The sequence below is a fragment of the Lampetra fluviatilis genome, chromosome 63, assembly GCF_964198595.1.
Source record: "Lampetra fluviatilis chromosome 63, kcLamFluv1.1, whole genome shotgun sequence".
Classification (NCBI taxonomy): Eukaryota; Metazoa; Chordata; class Hyperoartia; order Petromyzontiformes; family Petromyzontidae; genus Lampetra; species Lampetra fluviatilis.
This window is the reverse complement of record NC_136337.1, coordinates 1,783,094-1,799,914: the sequence shown is the minus strand read 5'-3', so window position 1 is coordinate 1,799,914 and position 16,821 is coordinate 1,783,094. Positions and strand designations below refer to the sequence as shown.

At 53.3% G+C, this 16,821-nt stretch overlaps 1 protein-coding gene across 1 annotated transcript in view; it reads left to right on the top strand.

Annotated features, from left to right (window-relative positions):
• The window catches only part of LOC144951643 (exocyst complex component 2-like), a 104,450-nt gene that overhangs the window by 72,491 nt on the left and 15,138 nt on the right, over positions 1–16,821 (top strand). The window contains exon 8 of the mRNA XM_078881934.1: positions 9,375–9,593. Within this exon, the coding sequence (XP_078738060.1) occupies positions 9,375–9,593 (219 nt within the window). The remainder of the gene's footprint in view (positions 1–9,374; positions 9,594–16,821) is intronic.

Here is a 16,821-nt window from a genome sequence, read left to right as displayed (position 1 = left end):
GACACAGACTCACACAGAGACCCACAGACTCACACAGAGACCCATAGACTCACATAGAGACCCATAGACTCACACAGAGACCCACAGACTCACACAGAGACCCACAGACACACAGAGAGACCCATAGACTCACACAGAGACCCATAGACTCACACAGAGACCCATAGACTCACACAGAGACCCACAGACCCACACAGAGACCCACAGACTCACACAGAGACCCATAGACTCACACAGAGACCCATAGACTCACACAGAGACCCACAGACTCACACAGAGACCCACAGACTCACACAGAGACCCACAGACTCACACAGAGACACACAGACTCGCACAGAGACCCACAGACTCACACAGAGACCCATAGGCTCACACAGAGACCCACAGACTCGCACAGAGACCCACAGACTCACACAGAGACCCACAGACTCACACAGAGACCCATAGACTCACACAGAGACCCATAGACTCACACAGAGACCCATAGACTCACACAGAGACCCACAGACTCACACAGAGACCCACAGACTCACACAGAGACCCACATACTCGCACAGAGACCCATAGACTCACACAGAGACCCACAGACTCACACAGAGACCCATAGACTCACACAGAGACCCACAGACTCACACAGAGACACAGACTCACACAGAGACCCACAGACTCACACAGAGACCCATAGACTCACACAGAGACCCATAGACTCACACAGAGACCCACAGACTCACACAGAGACCCACAGACTCACACAGAGACCCACATACTCGCACAGAGACCCACAGACTCACACAGACACCCATAGACTCGCACAGACATCCATAGACTCACACAGAGACCCACAGACTCACACAGAGACACAGACTCACACAGAGACCCACAGACTCACACAGAGACCCATAGACTCACACAGAGACCCATAGACTCACACAGAGACCCATAGACACACACAGAGACCCACAGACTCACACAGAGACCCACAGTCTCACACAGAGACCCACAGACTCACACAGAGACCCATAGACTCACACAGAGACCCACATACTCGCACAGAGACCCACAGACTCACACAGAGACCCACAGACTCACACAGAGACCCATAGACTCACACAGAGACCCACATACTCACACAGAGACCCACAGTCTCACACAGAGACCCACAGACTCACACAGAGACCCACATACTCACACAGAGACCCACAGTCTCACACAGAGACCCATAGACTCACACAGAGACCCACATACTCACACAGAGACCCACAGACTCACACAGAGACCCACAGACTCACACAGAGACCCATAGACTCACACAGAGACCCACAGACTCACACAGAGACCCATAGACTCACACAGAGACCCACATACTCGCACAGAGACCCACAGTCTCACACAGAGACCCACATACTCACACAGAGACCCACATACTCACACAGAGACCCACAGTCTCACACAGAGACCCATAGACTCACACAGAGACCCACATACTCACACAGAGACCCACAGACTCACACAGAGACCCACAGACTCACACAGAGACCCATAGACTCACACAGAGACCCACAGACTCACACAGAGACCCACAGTCTCACACAGAGACCCACAGACTCACACAGAGACCCATAGACTCACACAGAGAGACCCATAGACTCACACAGAGACCCATAGACTCACACAGAGACCCATAGACTCACACAGAGACCCATAGACTCACACAGAGACCCACAGACACACAGAGAGACCCATAGACTCACACAGAGACCCATAGACTCACACAGAGACCCATAGACTCACACAGAGACCCACAGACCCACACAGAGACCCACAGACTCACACAGAGACCCATAGACTCACACAGAGACCCATAGACTCACACAGAGACCCACAGACTCACACAGAGACCCACAGACTCACACAGAGACCCACAGACTCACACAGAGACACACAGACTCGCACAGAGACCCACAGACTCACACAGAGACCCATAGGCTCACACAGAGACCCACAGACTCGCACAGAGACCCACAGACTCACACAGAGACCCACAGACTCACACAGAGACCCATAGACTCACACAGAGACCCATAGACTCACACAGAGACCCATAGACTCACACAGAGACCCACAGACTCACACAGAGACCCACAGACTCGCACAGAGACCCATAGACTCACACAGAGACCCACAGACTCACACAGAGACCCATAGACTCACACAGAGACCCACAGACTCACACAGAGACACAGACTCACACAGAGACCCACAGACTCACACAGAGACCCATAGACTCACACAGAGACCCATAGACTCACACAGAGACCCACAGACTCACACAGAGACCCACAGACTCACACAGAGACCCACATACTCGCACAGAGACCCACAGACTCACACAGACACCCATAGACTCGCACAGACATCCATAGACTCACACAGAGACCCACAGACTCACACAGAGACACAGACTCACACAGAGACCCACAGACTCACACAGAGACCCATAGACTCACACAGAGACCCATAGACTCACACAGAGACCCATAGACACACACAGAGACCTACAGACTCACACAGAGACCCACAGTCTCACACAGAGACCCACAGACTCACACAGAGACCCATAGACTCACACAGAGACCCACATACTCGCACAGAGACCCACAGACTCACACAGAGACCCACAGACTCACACAGAGACCCATAGACTCACACAGAGACCCACATACTCACACAGAGACCCACAGTCTCACACAGAGACCCACAGACTCACACAGAGACCCACATACTCACACAGAGACCCACAGTCTCACACAGAGACCCATAGACTCACACAGAGACCCACATACTCACACAGAGACCCACAGACTCACACAGAGACCCACAGACTCACACAGAGACCCATAGACTCACACAGAGACCCACAGACTCACACAGAGACCCATAGACTCACACAGAGACCCACATACTCGCACAGAGACCCACAGTCTCACACAGAGACCCACATACTCACACAGAGACCCACATACTCACACAGAGACCCACAGTCTCACACAGAGACCCATAGACTCACACAGAGACCAACATACTCACACAGAGACCCACAGACTCACACAGAGACCCACAGACTCACACAGAGACCCATAGACTCACACAGAGACCCACAGACTCACACATAGACCCACAGTCTCACACAGAGACCCACAGACTCACACAGAGACCCATAGACTCACACAGAGAGACCCATAGACTCACACAGAGACCCATAGACTCACACAGAGACCCATAGACTCACACAGAGACCCATAGACTCACACAGAGACCCACATACTCGCACAGAGACCCATAGACTCACACAGAGACCCACAGTCTCACACAGAGACCCATAGACTCACACAGAGACCCACAGACTCACACAGAGACCCACAGACTCGCACAGACTGAGTGTCTTCGTGTGTAGTGAGTCCATGATCTCGGCAGTGACTGCACGGCCGCCTCGTCGCATTCCACCCCGTCAGACTCGCTCCGTCTCTCCGACCGTCGTGCTCCACGAACCTCTTGATCCACAGCTCGCAGGTTCCACTCCATCTCCTGGGGGGGCTGGGGGGGGGGGACTGGTGAGTTTTTTAAATCTCACTAAACCCCATCCCCTGTACCACCTCTGCCGAAGCATCAGCGGTGTATAGGGCAGAGGTCGCAATCGGGTACCCGATACCCGTACCCTACCCGATACCCGGCTACCCGTACCCGGCCGGGTACGGGTAGCCGTTTGCGACCCTGGTGCGGCCGGGTACGGGTAGGCCGTGAGTCACTGGTGAGTCGCCGTTTGTCACTCATTTCCCAACGTCTTGTCTCTTCTCACAATTCAAGTTCCTAGAATCAACCCACCCGCGCCTGCAAAATGGCTTCATCCCAGAGGTCGCAATCAGGTACCCGGTACCCGATACCCGTACCCTACCCGGGTACGGGTACCCGTTTGCGACCCTGGTGCGGCCGGGTACGGGTACGGGTAAGGAATCAAAACCCGTTTGCGACCTCTGCCCTGAACCCCATCCCCTGTACCACCTCTGCCCAAGCATCAGCGGTGCAGAGAGGGGCCCATACCGGGGTGAATTCGAATTCGCCATCGCATCCATCCCTCTGTTGAAGGAACGACGGCGGGAGGAGGATCTCTCCACCGCTCCGGCTGCTGCCGCACGGTGATGCGTCGCACTCGGAGTGTGAATGTCGTGGATTTGCTCTGCAACGCAGCGGCGTGGTGCTGCTGCAGTAGCTCATTGGCATCTTATGTTGACGCGACATGAGCCCTGAACTCATTGGCTGTGTCGGGTGGTGGCGGGTTTGACGACACATTTGTAGATGGTGCTGCCAGATGTTGAACCCAGGATGTCAACATTGCTGGCACAATGTCTCGGACACAGCCATCATGAACAGACGCACACAAAGACAAAGATCTCCTTCCCTGTATAGCCTTAGCAGGCTGTTGGGGCAAGTGCTGTTAGCGAGTAACAGCAGCGATGAAGGCCGGCACTGTGACACACGAGGGGGTGGGTGGCCAGAACCACACAGAGACCCACAGACTCAACACACAGAGACCCATAGACTCAACACACAGAGACCCATAGACTCATCACACACAGACCCATAGTCTCATCATGCAGAGACCCACAGACTCATCACACAGAGACCCATAGTCTCATCACGCAGAGACCCACAGACTCATCACACAGAGACCCACAGACTCATCACATAGAGAGCCATAGACTCATCACACAGAGACCCATAGACTCATCACACAGAGACCCATAGACTCATCACACAGAGACCCACAGACTCATCACATAGAGACCCACAGACTCATCACACAGAGACCCACAGACTCATCACACAGAGACCCATAGACTCATCACACAGAGACCCATAGACTCATCACACAGAGACCCACAGACTCATCACATAGAGACCCACAGACTCATCACACAGAGACCCACAGACTCATCACACAGAGACCCATAGACTCATCACACAGAGACCCATAGACTCATCACACAGAGACCCATAGTCTCATCACGCAGAGACCCACAGACTCATCACACAGAGACCCACAGACTCACCACACAGAGACCCATAGACTCATCACACACAGAGACCCATAGACTCATCACACACAGACCCATAGACTCATCACACAGAGACCCATAGTCTCACCACACAGAAACCCACAGCCTCACCACACCCCAACCCAGGATTCGAACCCAGACTCCTTTTCCTCCCCACCACAACCCTCCCCTCCCCCGTCGCCCCGCACCCCACACAAGGCGATGTGAAGGTGGCAGCAGCAGCAAGGCATTCTGGGATACCGGGCGGGCGGTGTGTGTGGCGGAACCCGGCGCTGACAGCCCCTGAGAGTGATGGTCCCGTGGCACGCAAACCCGCGGCAGGGCGTGCGGCCACGAACAATGCGGCCGGGCGATGCTGACACGTGGAAATGCACACGCACGCACGCGCACGCATGCTCATCCGTGCGTGCGCGTGAGTGTGTGGGGGGAGTGGTGGCGCAGCGGTTAGCGCGCTGCGACCGGAACCCGGCAGAGACCCGAGTTCGACTCCTGGTCACGGCCACCGCAAACGCCGGTGACGGGTTTTTTTTTAACCCCCCTCCTGGGCCTCCCCTAGGGTCGACTCGGCCTCAAATGGGTTGGCTGGCTGGTGCTGTGCATACAAACATCGCCACGAGGGAGACAAAAGCGGCCGGGCGTGGTTGCTGCTGCTGCTGCTCTGCTAGTGGCACTTGCCCACGTGGTTAGTGCTGCTGCTGCTGCTCTGCTAGTAGCACTTGCCCACGTGGTTAGTGCTGCTGCTGCTGCTCTGCTAGCAGCACTTGCCCACGTGGTTAGTGCTGCTGCTACTCTGCTAGCAGCACTTGCCCACGTGGTTAGTGCTGCTGCTGCTGCTGCTCTGCTAGCAGCACTTGCCCACGTGGTTAGTGCTGCTGCTGCTGCTCTGCTAGCAGCACTTGCCCACGTGGTTAGTGCTGCTGCTGCTGCTCTGCTAGCAGCACTTGCCCACGTGGTTAGTGCTGCTGCTGCTGCTGCTCTGCTAGTAGCACTTGCCCACGTGGTTAGTGCTGCTGCTGCTACTCTGCTAGCAGCACTTGCCCACGTGGTGGTCGCGTGTATTTCTCTCTGGGTCGGTGCCCTGGTTTTTTATTGCGCGCTTTTATTTAACTCACTCTGTCTGTTGTTGTCGTATCCTCAAATCTTGTAACTCAATTTTAACCCACCTCCACCTGCAAACTTTGGGATACTCATGTCATACTGATGACAATACCATATCCTATCATAAAAAATAATTGTAAGTGTTTTTAAACATTCATTTTGACATGTTATGTTCCGGCTTGGGTCTAATTGTCCACGCTCAACTCACGTTGGCTGTAAATCACCACGGCCCCTGACGTTGTGGCAAGCTTCGGGGCCACTTCCTGGAGTCGTGGAGTTCTTCCATTACGAGTAGGGTACATTTCATTAAAGCGTGTTTAAGAAAAAAAGTAATTTATATATTTCTTATTCCCTCCACGTTTCAAATCGACTTCGCGCGTTGAGAGAGTATTTGACCGTTGCTGTAAATGTCCCCGTGACGATGGTGGTGATGATGGTGGTAATGGTGATGGTGATGATGGTGGTGATGGTGGTGGTGATGGTGGTGGTGGTGGTGGTGATGGTGGTGGTGGTGATGGTGGTGGTGATGATGCTGGTGGTGGTGATGGTGGTGGTGGTGATGGTGGTGGTGGTGGTGATGGTGGTGGTGATGGTGGTGGTGATGGTGGTGGTGGTGGTGATGGTGGTGGTGATGATGGTGGTGGTGATGGTGGTGGTGATGGTGGTGATGATGGTGGTGATGATGCTGGTGGTGGTGATGGTGGTGGTGGTGATGGTGGTGGTGATGGTGGTGGTGGTGATGGTGGTGGTGGTGGTGATGGTGGTGGTGGTGGTGATGGTGGTGGTGGTGGTGGTGATGGTGGTGGTGATGGTGGTGGTGATGATGGTGGTGGTGATGGTGGTGGTGATGGTGGTGGTGATGGTGGTGGTGATGATGTCCAGGTGTGCTTATTTAAAAAGAGCGACATTTCAGCTCAGCGAGGCCTTACAAAATAAAACATAGTTTAGTTTAATTTTGCTGTGGCTGTTCCACCTGAAGATGGAAGCTTGTGTTGCCTCCGAAACGTCGTGATTTTATTTAGTTATTTTAATTTTATTTTTTGTATTTTTCTTCTCGGTTCTTTCGGTAAAGTCACGTAGAAGGGAAATAATAAAATAATAAAAATAAAACATAATAAAATACAATTCTCACGACGTTTCGGCAACAACGCAAGCAGCCGTCCTCAGGTGAAGAACAGGTCTGTCGGAATGACACCTTTAGCAAGTGTACCCTTAGCATGTGTACCCTTAGCATGTGCACCCTTAGCATGTGTACCTTTAGCATGTGCACCCTTAGCATGTGCACCTTTAGCATGTGTACCCTTAGCATGTGCACCTTAGCATGTGCACCCTTAGCATGTGCACCTTTAGCATGTGCACCTTTAGCATGTGCACCCTTAGCATGTGCACACTTAGCATGTGCACCCTTAGCATGTGCACCTTTAGCATGTGTACCCTTAGCATGTGCACCCTTAGCATGTGTACCTTTAGCATGTGCACCTTCAGCATGTGTACCCTTAGCATGTGCACCCTTAGCATGTGTACCTTTAGCATGTGCACCCTTAGCATGTGCACCTTTAGCATGTGTACCCTTAGCATGTGCACCTTAGCATGTGCACCCTTAGCATGTGCACCTTTAGCATGTGCACCTTTAGCATGTGCACCCTTAGCATGTGCACACTTAGCATGTGCACCCTTAGCATGTGCACCTTTAGCATGTGTACCCTTAGCATGTGCACCCTTAGCATGTGTACCTTTAGCATGTGCACCTTCAGCATGTGTACCCTTAGCATGTGCACCCTTAGCATGTGTACCTTTAGCATGTGCACCCTTAGCATGTGCACCTTTAGCATGTGTACCCTTAGCATGTGCACCTTTAGCATGTGCACCTTTAGCATGTGCACCCTTAGCATGTGCACCTTTAGCATGTGCACCTTTAGCATGTGCACCCTTAGCATGTGCACCTTTAGCATGTGCACCCTTAGCATGTGCACCCTTAGCATGTGCACCCTTAGCATGTGCACCCTTTGCATGTGCACCCGTAGCATGTGCACTCTTAGCATGTGCACCCTTAGCATGTGCACCCTTAGCATATGCACCTTTAGCATGTGCACCTTTAGCATGTGCACCTTTAGCATGTGCACCCTTAGCATGTGCACCCTTAGCATGTGCACCTTTAGCATGTGCACCCTTAGCATGTGCACCTTTAGCATGTGCACCCTTAGCATGTGCACCACTAGCATGTGCACCCTTAGCATGTGCACCCTTAGCATGTGCACCCTTAGCATGTGCACCTTTAGCATGTGCACCGTTAGCATGTGCACATTTAGCATGTGCACCCTTAGCATGTGCACCTTTAGCATGTGTACCCTTAGCATGTGCACCCTTAGCATGTGTACCTTTAGCATGTGCACCTTCAGCATGTGTACCCTTAGCATGTGCACCCTTAGCATGTGTACCTTTAGCATGTGCACCCTTAGCATGTGTACCTTTAGCATGTGCACCCTTAGCATGTGCACCTTTAGCATGTGTACCCTTAGCATGTGCACCTTTAGCATGTGCACCTTTAGCATGTGCACCCTTAGCATGTGCACCCTTAGCATGTGCACCTTTAGCATGTGCACCCTTAGCATGTGCACCTTTAGCATGTGCACCCTTAGCATGTGCACCACTAGCATGTGCACCCTTAGCATGTGCACCCTTAGCATGTGCACCTTTAGCATGTGCACCTTTAGCATGTGCACCTTTAGCATGTGCACCCTTAGCATGTGCACCCTTAGCATGTGACCTGTTGTTCTCTTTTAGCCCCGCCCCCCCCCCCCCCCCAATACGTTCCATTCATTGGCTACCACACTCAGATAAGCCCCTCCCCCCCCTCCTCCCCCCTCAACTTGTATTTAAGAACTTGCATCTTGGAATCTCTGCCTCGCTTGATACAGCAAATCTGGCTGTGACAGTCCCACCTGATGACGGACACTTGCGTTGCCTCCGAAACGTCGTGACTTTGATCGTTTTATTCCCATCACTACTCTTATCAATTTTAATTTCATTATTTTTTTTACCCACGTGACTTTACCGAAAAAACCGAAGGGTATGTTTGACCGAGCCACTTTGCCCCGACACTCTGTGTTGTTGTCGTCATTCATTGTTGTCGTTGTTGTTCGTCGTTGTTGTTGTTGACAGAGGAAGCGGCTTCAGCAGGGGCCTCACGGCACGGCCCCGACGCTGGCGCCGACCCGGCCCTCGCCCCGCCGGTGCCGCTGGGGGGGGTAGCGGCCCCGCCGGTGCCGGCTGTGCCGGGGGGGGGCGTCCCCACGGTGGCCGCCTGGCTGGGCCACAGCGGCTCCCTGCGGCGCACGGGCAGCTTCCGCTCCGGCCAGACGCGCACAGCCGAGCACGCACGTACGTACACGCGTGTGTGTGTGTGTGTGTGCGCACGTGTGTGTGTGTGTGTGCACGTGTGTGTGTGTACGTACACGTACGTGTGTGTGTGTGTGCGCGTGTGTGTGTGTGTGTGCACGTGTGTGTGTGTGTACGTACGTGTGTGTGTGTACGTACACGTACGTGTGTGTGTGCACGTACGTACACGTGTGTGTGTGTGCGCACGTGTGTGTGTGTGTACATACGTGTGTGTGTGTACGTACACGTACGTGTGTGTGTGCACGTACGTACACGTGCGTGTGCGTGTGTACGTACACGTGTGTGTGTGTACGTACACGTGTGTGTGCGCACGTACACGTGTGTGTGTGCACGTGTGTGTGTGTGTACACGTGTGTGTGTGTGTACGTACACGTGTGTGTGTGTACGTACGTACACGTGTGTGTGTGCACGTACACGTGTGTGTGTGCACGTGCGTGTGCGTGTGTGCACGTACACGTGCATGTGTGTGTGCACGTACACGTGTGTGTGTGCACGTACACGTGTGTGTGTGCACGTGTGTGTGTGTGTGTACACGTGTGTGTGTGTGTACGTACACGTGTGTGTGTGCACGTACACGTGTGTGTGTGTGTACGTACACGTGTGTGTGTGTGTACGTACACGTGTGTGTGTGCACGTACACGTGTGTGTGTGCACGTGTGTGTGTGTACGTACACGTGTGTGTGTGCACGTACACGTGTGTGTGTGTGTACGTACACGTGTGTGTGTGCACGTGTGTGTGTGTACGTACACGTGTGTGTGTGCACGTACACGTGTGTGTGTGTGCACGTACACGTGTGTGTGTGCACGTGTGTGTGTGTACGTACACGTGTGTGTGTGTACGTACACGTGTGTGTGTGTGTACGTACACGTGTGTGTGCGCACGTACACGTGTGTGTGTGCACGTGTGTGTGTGTGTGTGTGTACACGTGTGTGTGTGTGTACGTACACGTGTGCGCGTGTACGTACACGTGTGTGTGTGTACGTACACGTGTGTGTGTGTACGTACACGTGTGTGTGTGTGTACGTACACGTGTGTGTGTGCACGTACACGTGTGTGTGTGTGTGTGTGTACACGTGTGTGTGTGTGTACGTACACGTGTGCGCGTGTACGTACACGTGTGTGTGTGTACGTACACGTGTGTGTGTGTACGTACACGTGTGTGTGTGTGTACGTACACGTGTGTGTGTGTGTACGTACACGTGTGTGTGTGTACGTACACGTGTGTGTGTGTGTGCACGTACACGTGTGTGTGTGTGCACGTACACGTGTGTGTGTGTGTGTGCACGTGTGTGTGTGCACGTGTGTGTGTGTGTACGTACACGTGTGCGCGTGTACGTACACGTTTGCGCGTGTACGTACACGTGTGTGTGTACGTACACGTGTGTGTGTGCACGTACACGTGTGTGTGTGTACGTACACGTGTGTGTGTGTACGTACACGTGTGTGTACGTACACGTGTGTGTGTGTACGTACACGTGTGTGTGTGTACGTACACGTGTGTGTGTGCACGTACACGTGTGTGTGTGTACGTACACGTGTGTGTGTGTACGTACACGTGTGTGTGTACGTACACGTGTGTGTGTGCACGTACACGTGTGTGTGTGTACGTACACGTGTGTGTGTGCACGTACACGTGTGTGTGTGTACGTACACGTGTGTGTGTGTACGTACACGTGCGTGTGTGCGCGTACACGTGCGTGTGTGCACGTACACGTGCGTGTGTGCACGTACACGTGCGTGTGTGTGCGTACACGTGCGTGTGTGTGCGTACACGTGCGTGTGTGTGCGTACACGTGCGTGTGTGCGCGTACACGTGTGTGTGTGTACACGTGTGTGTGTGCGTGTGTACACGTGTGTGTGTACGTACACGTGTGCGCGTGTACGTACACGTGTGCGTGTGTACGTACACGTGTGTGTGTGTACACGTGCGTGTGTGCGTGTGTACACGTGTGTGTGTACGTACACGTGTGTGTGTGTGTACACGTGTGTGTGTGTGTACACGTGTGTGTGTGTACACGTGTGTGTGTGTGTACACGTGTGTGTGTACGTACACGTGTGTGTGTGTGTACACGTGTGTGTGTGTGTACACGTGTGTGTGTGTACGTACACGAATTAAATGAAACGCACTAGTAATGGCAGAACTCCACGACTCCAGGAAGTGGCCCCGAAGCCAACGTCGGTTGAGCGTGGACAATTAGACCCAAGCCGAAACATAACATGTAGAAATGAATGTTTAAAAATACTTTATTTTATTTTTTATGATAAAATATAGTGTTGTCATCGGTATGACGTAAGTATGCCAAGTTTGCAGTCGATACCACATTGGGAAGTGGGTTAGAATTGAGTAACAAGATTTGAGGATACGACAACAACGACAACAGACAGAGTGAGTTCAATAAAAGCGTGTCATGAAAAACCAGGGCACCGACCCAGAGAGAAATCCTCTGTGTCTGTGAGTCTCTGTGTCTGTGAGTCTCTGTGTCTGTGTTGTGAGTCTCTGTGTCTGTGATGTGAGTCTCTGTGATGTGAGTGTCTGTGTCTGTGTTGTGAGTCTCTGTGTCTGTGAGTCTCTGTGTCTGTGTTGTGAGTCTCTGTGTCTGTGATGTGAGTCTCTGTGATGTGAGTCTCTGTGTCTGTGTCTGTGAGTCTCTGTGTCTGTGAGTCTCTGTGTCTGTGTTGTGAGTCTCTGTGTCTGTGATGTGAGTCTCTGTAATGTGAGTGTCTGTGTCTGTGTTGTGAGTCTCTGTGTCTGTGAGTCTCTGTGTCTGTGTTGTGAGTCTCTGTGTCTGTGATGTGAGTCTCTGTGTCTGTGAGTGTCTGTGTCTGTGCTGTGAGTCTCTGTGTCTGTGTCTGTGAGTCTCTGTGTCTGTGATGTGAGTGTCTGTGTCTGTGATGTGAGTGTCTGTGTCTGTGAGTCTCTGTGATGTGAGTCTCTGTGTCTGTGATGTGAGTGTCTGTGTCTGTGATGTGAGTCTCTGTGTCTGTGATGTGAGTCTCTGTGTCTGTGATGTGAGTCTCTGTGTCTGTGATGTGAGTCTCTGTGTCTGTGATGTGAGTCTCTGTGTCTGTGCTGTGAGTGTCTGTGTCTGTGCTGTGAGTGTCTGTGTCTGTGCTGTGAGTGTCTGTGTCTGTGCTGTGAGTGTCTGTGTCTGTGATGTGAGTGTCTGTGTCTGTGAGTCTCTGTGATGTGAGTCTCTGTGTCTGTGATGTGAGTGTCTGTGTCTGTGATGTGAGTGTCTGTGTCTGTGATGTGAGTGTCTGTGTCTGTGATGTGAGTCTCTGTGTCTGTGATGTGTGTGTCTGTGATGTGAGTGTCTGTGTCTGTGATGTGAGTCTCTGTGTCTGTGCTGTGAGTGTCTGTGTCTGTGCTGTGAGTGTCTGTGTCTGTGCTGTGAGTGTCTGTGTCTGTGCTGTGAGTGTCTGTGTCTGTGATGTGAGTGTCTGTGTCTGTGAGTCTCTGTGATGTGAGTCTCTGTGTCTGTGATGTGAGTGTCTGTGTCTGTGATGTGAGTCTCTGTGTCTGTGATGTGAGTCTCTGTGTCTGTGATGTGAGTGTCTGTGTCTGTGATGTGAGTCTCTGTGTCTGTGATGTGAGTGTCTGTGTCTGTGATGTGAGTCTCTGTGTCTGTGATGTGAGTGTCTGTGTCTGTGATGTGAGTGTCTGTGTCTGTGATGTGAGTCTCTGTGTCTGTGATGTGAGTGTCTGTGTCTGTGATGTGAGTGTCTGTGTCTGTGATGTGAGTGTCTGTGTCTGTGATGTGAGTGTCTGTGTCTGTGATGTGAGCGTCTGTGTCTGTGATGTGAGTCCCTGTGTCTGTGCTGTGAGTGTCTGTGTCTGTGATGTGAGTGTCTGTGTCTGTGATGTGAGTGTCTGTGTCTGTGATGTGAGTGTCTGTGTCTGTGCTGTGAGTGTCTGTGTCTGTGCTGTGAGTGTCTGTGTCTGTGCTGTGAGTGTCTGTGTCTGTGCTGTGAGTGTCTGTGTCTGTGATGTGAGTGTCTGTGTCTGTGATGTGAGTCTCTGTGTCTGTGATGTGAGTGTCTGTGTCTGTGATGTGAGTGTCTGTGTCTGTGATGTGAGTCTCTGTGTCTGTGATGTGAGTGTCTGTGTCTGTGCTGTGAGTGTCTGTGTCTGTGCTGTGAGTGTCTGTGTCTGTGATGTGAGTGTCTGTGTCTGTGATGTGAGTCTCTGTGTCTGTGATGTGAGTGTCTGTGTCTGTGATGTGATTCTCTGTGTCTGTGATGTGAGTCTCTGTGTCTGTGCTGTGAGTGTCTGTGTCTGTGATGTGAGTGTCTGTGTCTGTGATGTGAGTCTCTGTGTCTGTGCTGCGAGTCTCTGTGTCTGTGATGTGAGTCTCTGTGTCTGTGATGTGAGTGTCTGTGTCTGTGATGTGAGTGTCTGTGTCTGTGATGTGAGTCTCTGTGTCTGTGATGTGAGTCTCTGTGTCTGGGATGTGAGTCTCTGTGTCTGTGATGTGAGTGTCTGTGTCTGTGATGTGAGTCTCTGTGTCTGTGATGTGAGTGTCTGTGTAGTACTCTTATGACTCGTTCACACCGGAGTTGGAGGCACACTTGTTTATTTAACACCACACGTTGTGACATACACACTGAGGGGGTATCGGCCCCCTCACCCGTCTATCTGAGGACACACCTCTACGCTAAACCTAGCCTGCCTCAGAGTCCTCCTCTCGTGGACTAGGGGAGGCTATCTTGGCCCGACACTGGTCAGTCGGGCCCGGTACTCAGAGTCCAGACCAACCCTGGCTCTGGCTCTGGCACCACGCCACTGACTCGAGCCTGCGCGGTCCTGACAAGGACGGCGTAGCAGGGGGAGACCAGGGCTCTATCTGGGACGTCTTCCGTCTTCTCTTCTTAGCTCACCAAACTCTCCCCAGCCCCCCGATACATTTCCCTTTTATACCTGAGGGGTGGGGCCCCGGGGGATCGTAACGTCCGAAGCGCGGACGTCGTAGAGGGCACCTGCCCGTGCACTGACGTAGCCCCGCCCACTGTGCTAGTTTCCCGTTGGATCCCATACATATCAGCTCGACACATATTCCCTCCGTAAGACCCCTACATCACCCCCCCCTGTACAGCTCGCAGCCGTCCCGGCTGCAACATCGACAATAAAAGTTTATTCAGCCCTCGATACCCCAGCGTGTGCCTCATTTTTTTTTTTTTTAACAATAACGCAACGAGCATAACACCAGGAAGAAAGAAAAAAAAATAATCCGACAAACCCCCCCCCCGCGAATAAATACGAAAACCGTAGGACGAGCGTATATACACGTGTATCTTTACCTGGAGTCCCCCTCCAGCCCCCCCACAGACGACGCACAACACACACAACACACACAACACACACAACGCACACAACACAATAATCGTACAACGCAGCGCGGCACGTGCCGGGAACACAGCACGGACGCCCCACACCGTGAGCACAACATGCGAATGTACACCGGAAGAGAAAGCACAAAAGACCCAAAAAAAAAATTTTTTTTCTTCTCTCTTTTTTTTTTTCACAAGAGTCTGCGCATTTTTGCGCGCGTTCTCGCCGCCGGCCCGTCACACGGGACAGGCGCGGCCGGCAGGTCGTCGGCCGGCAGGTCGTTGGCCGGCAGGTGTTCGTCACAGAGCGAGTCTGTTGCCGACGTCGCAAGACCCTCAGCATCCCCTGCGGGGGTCGTCGGGCGTGAGCCCGTCACTCCCGGTGCGCCTGGGGGTGGGACAGCCGGCAGCACGTTAGGCGGGAGCAACGGAGAAGACCCCTCTGAGTCGGACGCCCCCCCACATGCTTGGCCACGCGCGTGTGTAGTGGGATCTCGCACCGCAACGAAGGGTTTTAGCCTGGCAGGGTGTACAAACCACCGGCGCCTCCCCCATTGAATGCGCACGCACTGAGGTCTCAGGACCTCAACCACCTCGACGGGACCCCGCCACGGTCGCAGCAGTTTAGAGGAGGACGCGAGCGGTACCTGGGGACAGTGCAACCACGCCCTGTCCCCCGGCTTCCACTGTATTACATGCGCGCGACCCATTCTGAGGCGCTCATTAGCCCTCTGCCGCCTGGCAGAATTTTGCATGGCAGCATCCCGAGCCTCCGTTAATTTTTCCAGGTTGAATTTAACGTGTTCGGCCAATTGAGTCTTTCCGTGCGGCGCCGGGATCTGCAGTTGGGCCTGAACAGGTGGCTCCGGCTCGCGGCCGTACATAAGGAAAAAGGGGGAAAATCCCGTCGCAGTATGGGGGGCCAACCGGTATGCTGACAGGACCCCCTGAATTTTCAAATCCCAATCCGTCTGTGAGTCAGAAACGTGCTGCGACAGCATCGACGTGATGGTACGATGCAACCGCTCGACCATCCCGTCGGTTTGTGGGTGATATGGAGAGGTGCGAATCTTTTTAGTGCCAAGGATGTCACAGACCTGTTTGAGCAATTTGCTTGAAAAATTTTTACCCTGGTCAGTCAGCAGCCTCTCGGGAGCACCTTTGTCAAGGACGTATCCCTGGACAAAGGCCTCCACGATGGCTGCCGCCGACTGGTTGGCCAGGGGCCAGGCCATAGGCCAGCGCGTGAAATATTCAACCCCGGTTAGCAAATACCTATTTCCCCTAGGGGTGGCGGGGAACGGTCCTAGAATGTCCAGCGCGACGAGTTCGTTCACCCGGGAAACCCTGATAGATTGCAGGGGCGGGTTCGACTCCTTCGCTGGTGGTTTGCGCTGCGCACATCTAGGGCACGATGCTAGCAGATCCCCGACATCCCTTGTCATGCCCGGCCAAAAGAAATCAAGTTGGAGCAAGGCCAGGGTCTTTTGGGTACCCAGGTGGAGGAGGCGCTCGTGAGCGGCCCACACCACCCTACCCCGTAACCCCGAAGGGACCACTAGCCGGTGGCGATGGGATTTCCCGTCCCAATGCATTAACAACCCACCGAGCATTTCCCATGCGTCGGCATCACCCCTCCCCCGCCCCCGGTCCCCGACGCGGCGGCGCAACGCAAGGAGGGAAGTATCTTCCATTTGCAACCGGCCCCATTCCGTAGCAGGCAACCCCAACAGGGAATCAGAACCCTGTTGTGCGATAGAATTAGTCATTGATGCTGCGTCATCAGCAGCCGCCAAGACCGGGACAGGCAATTCAGCAGGATGCCTGCACCGACCCGACCCCAGGAGGCATGCGCATTCGGGGGTGGTCGGCATGCGTGAC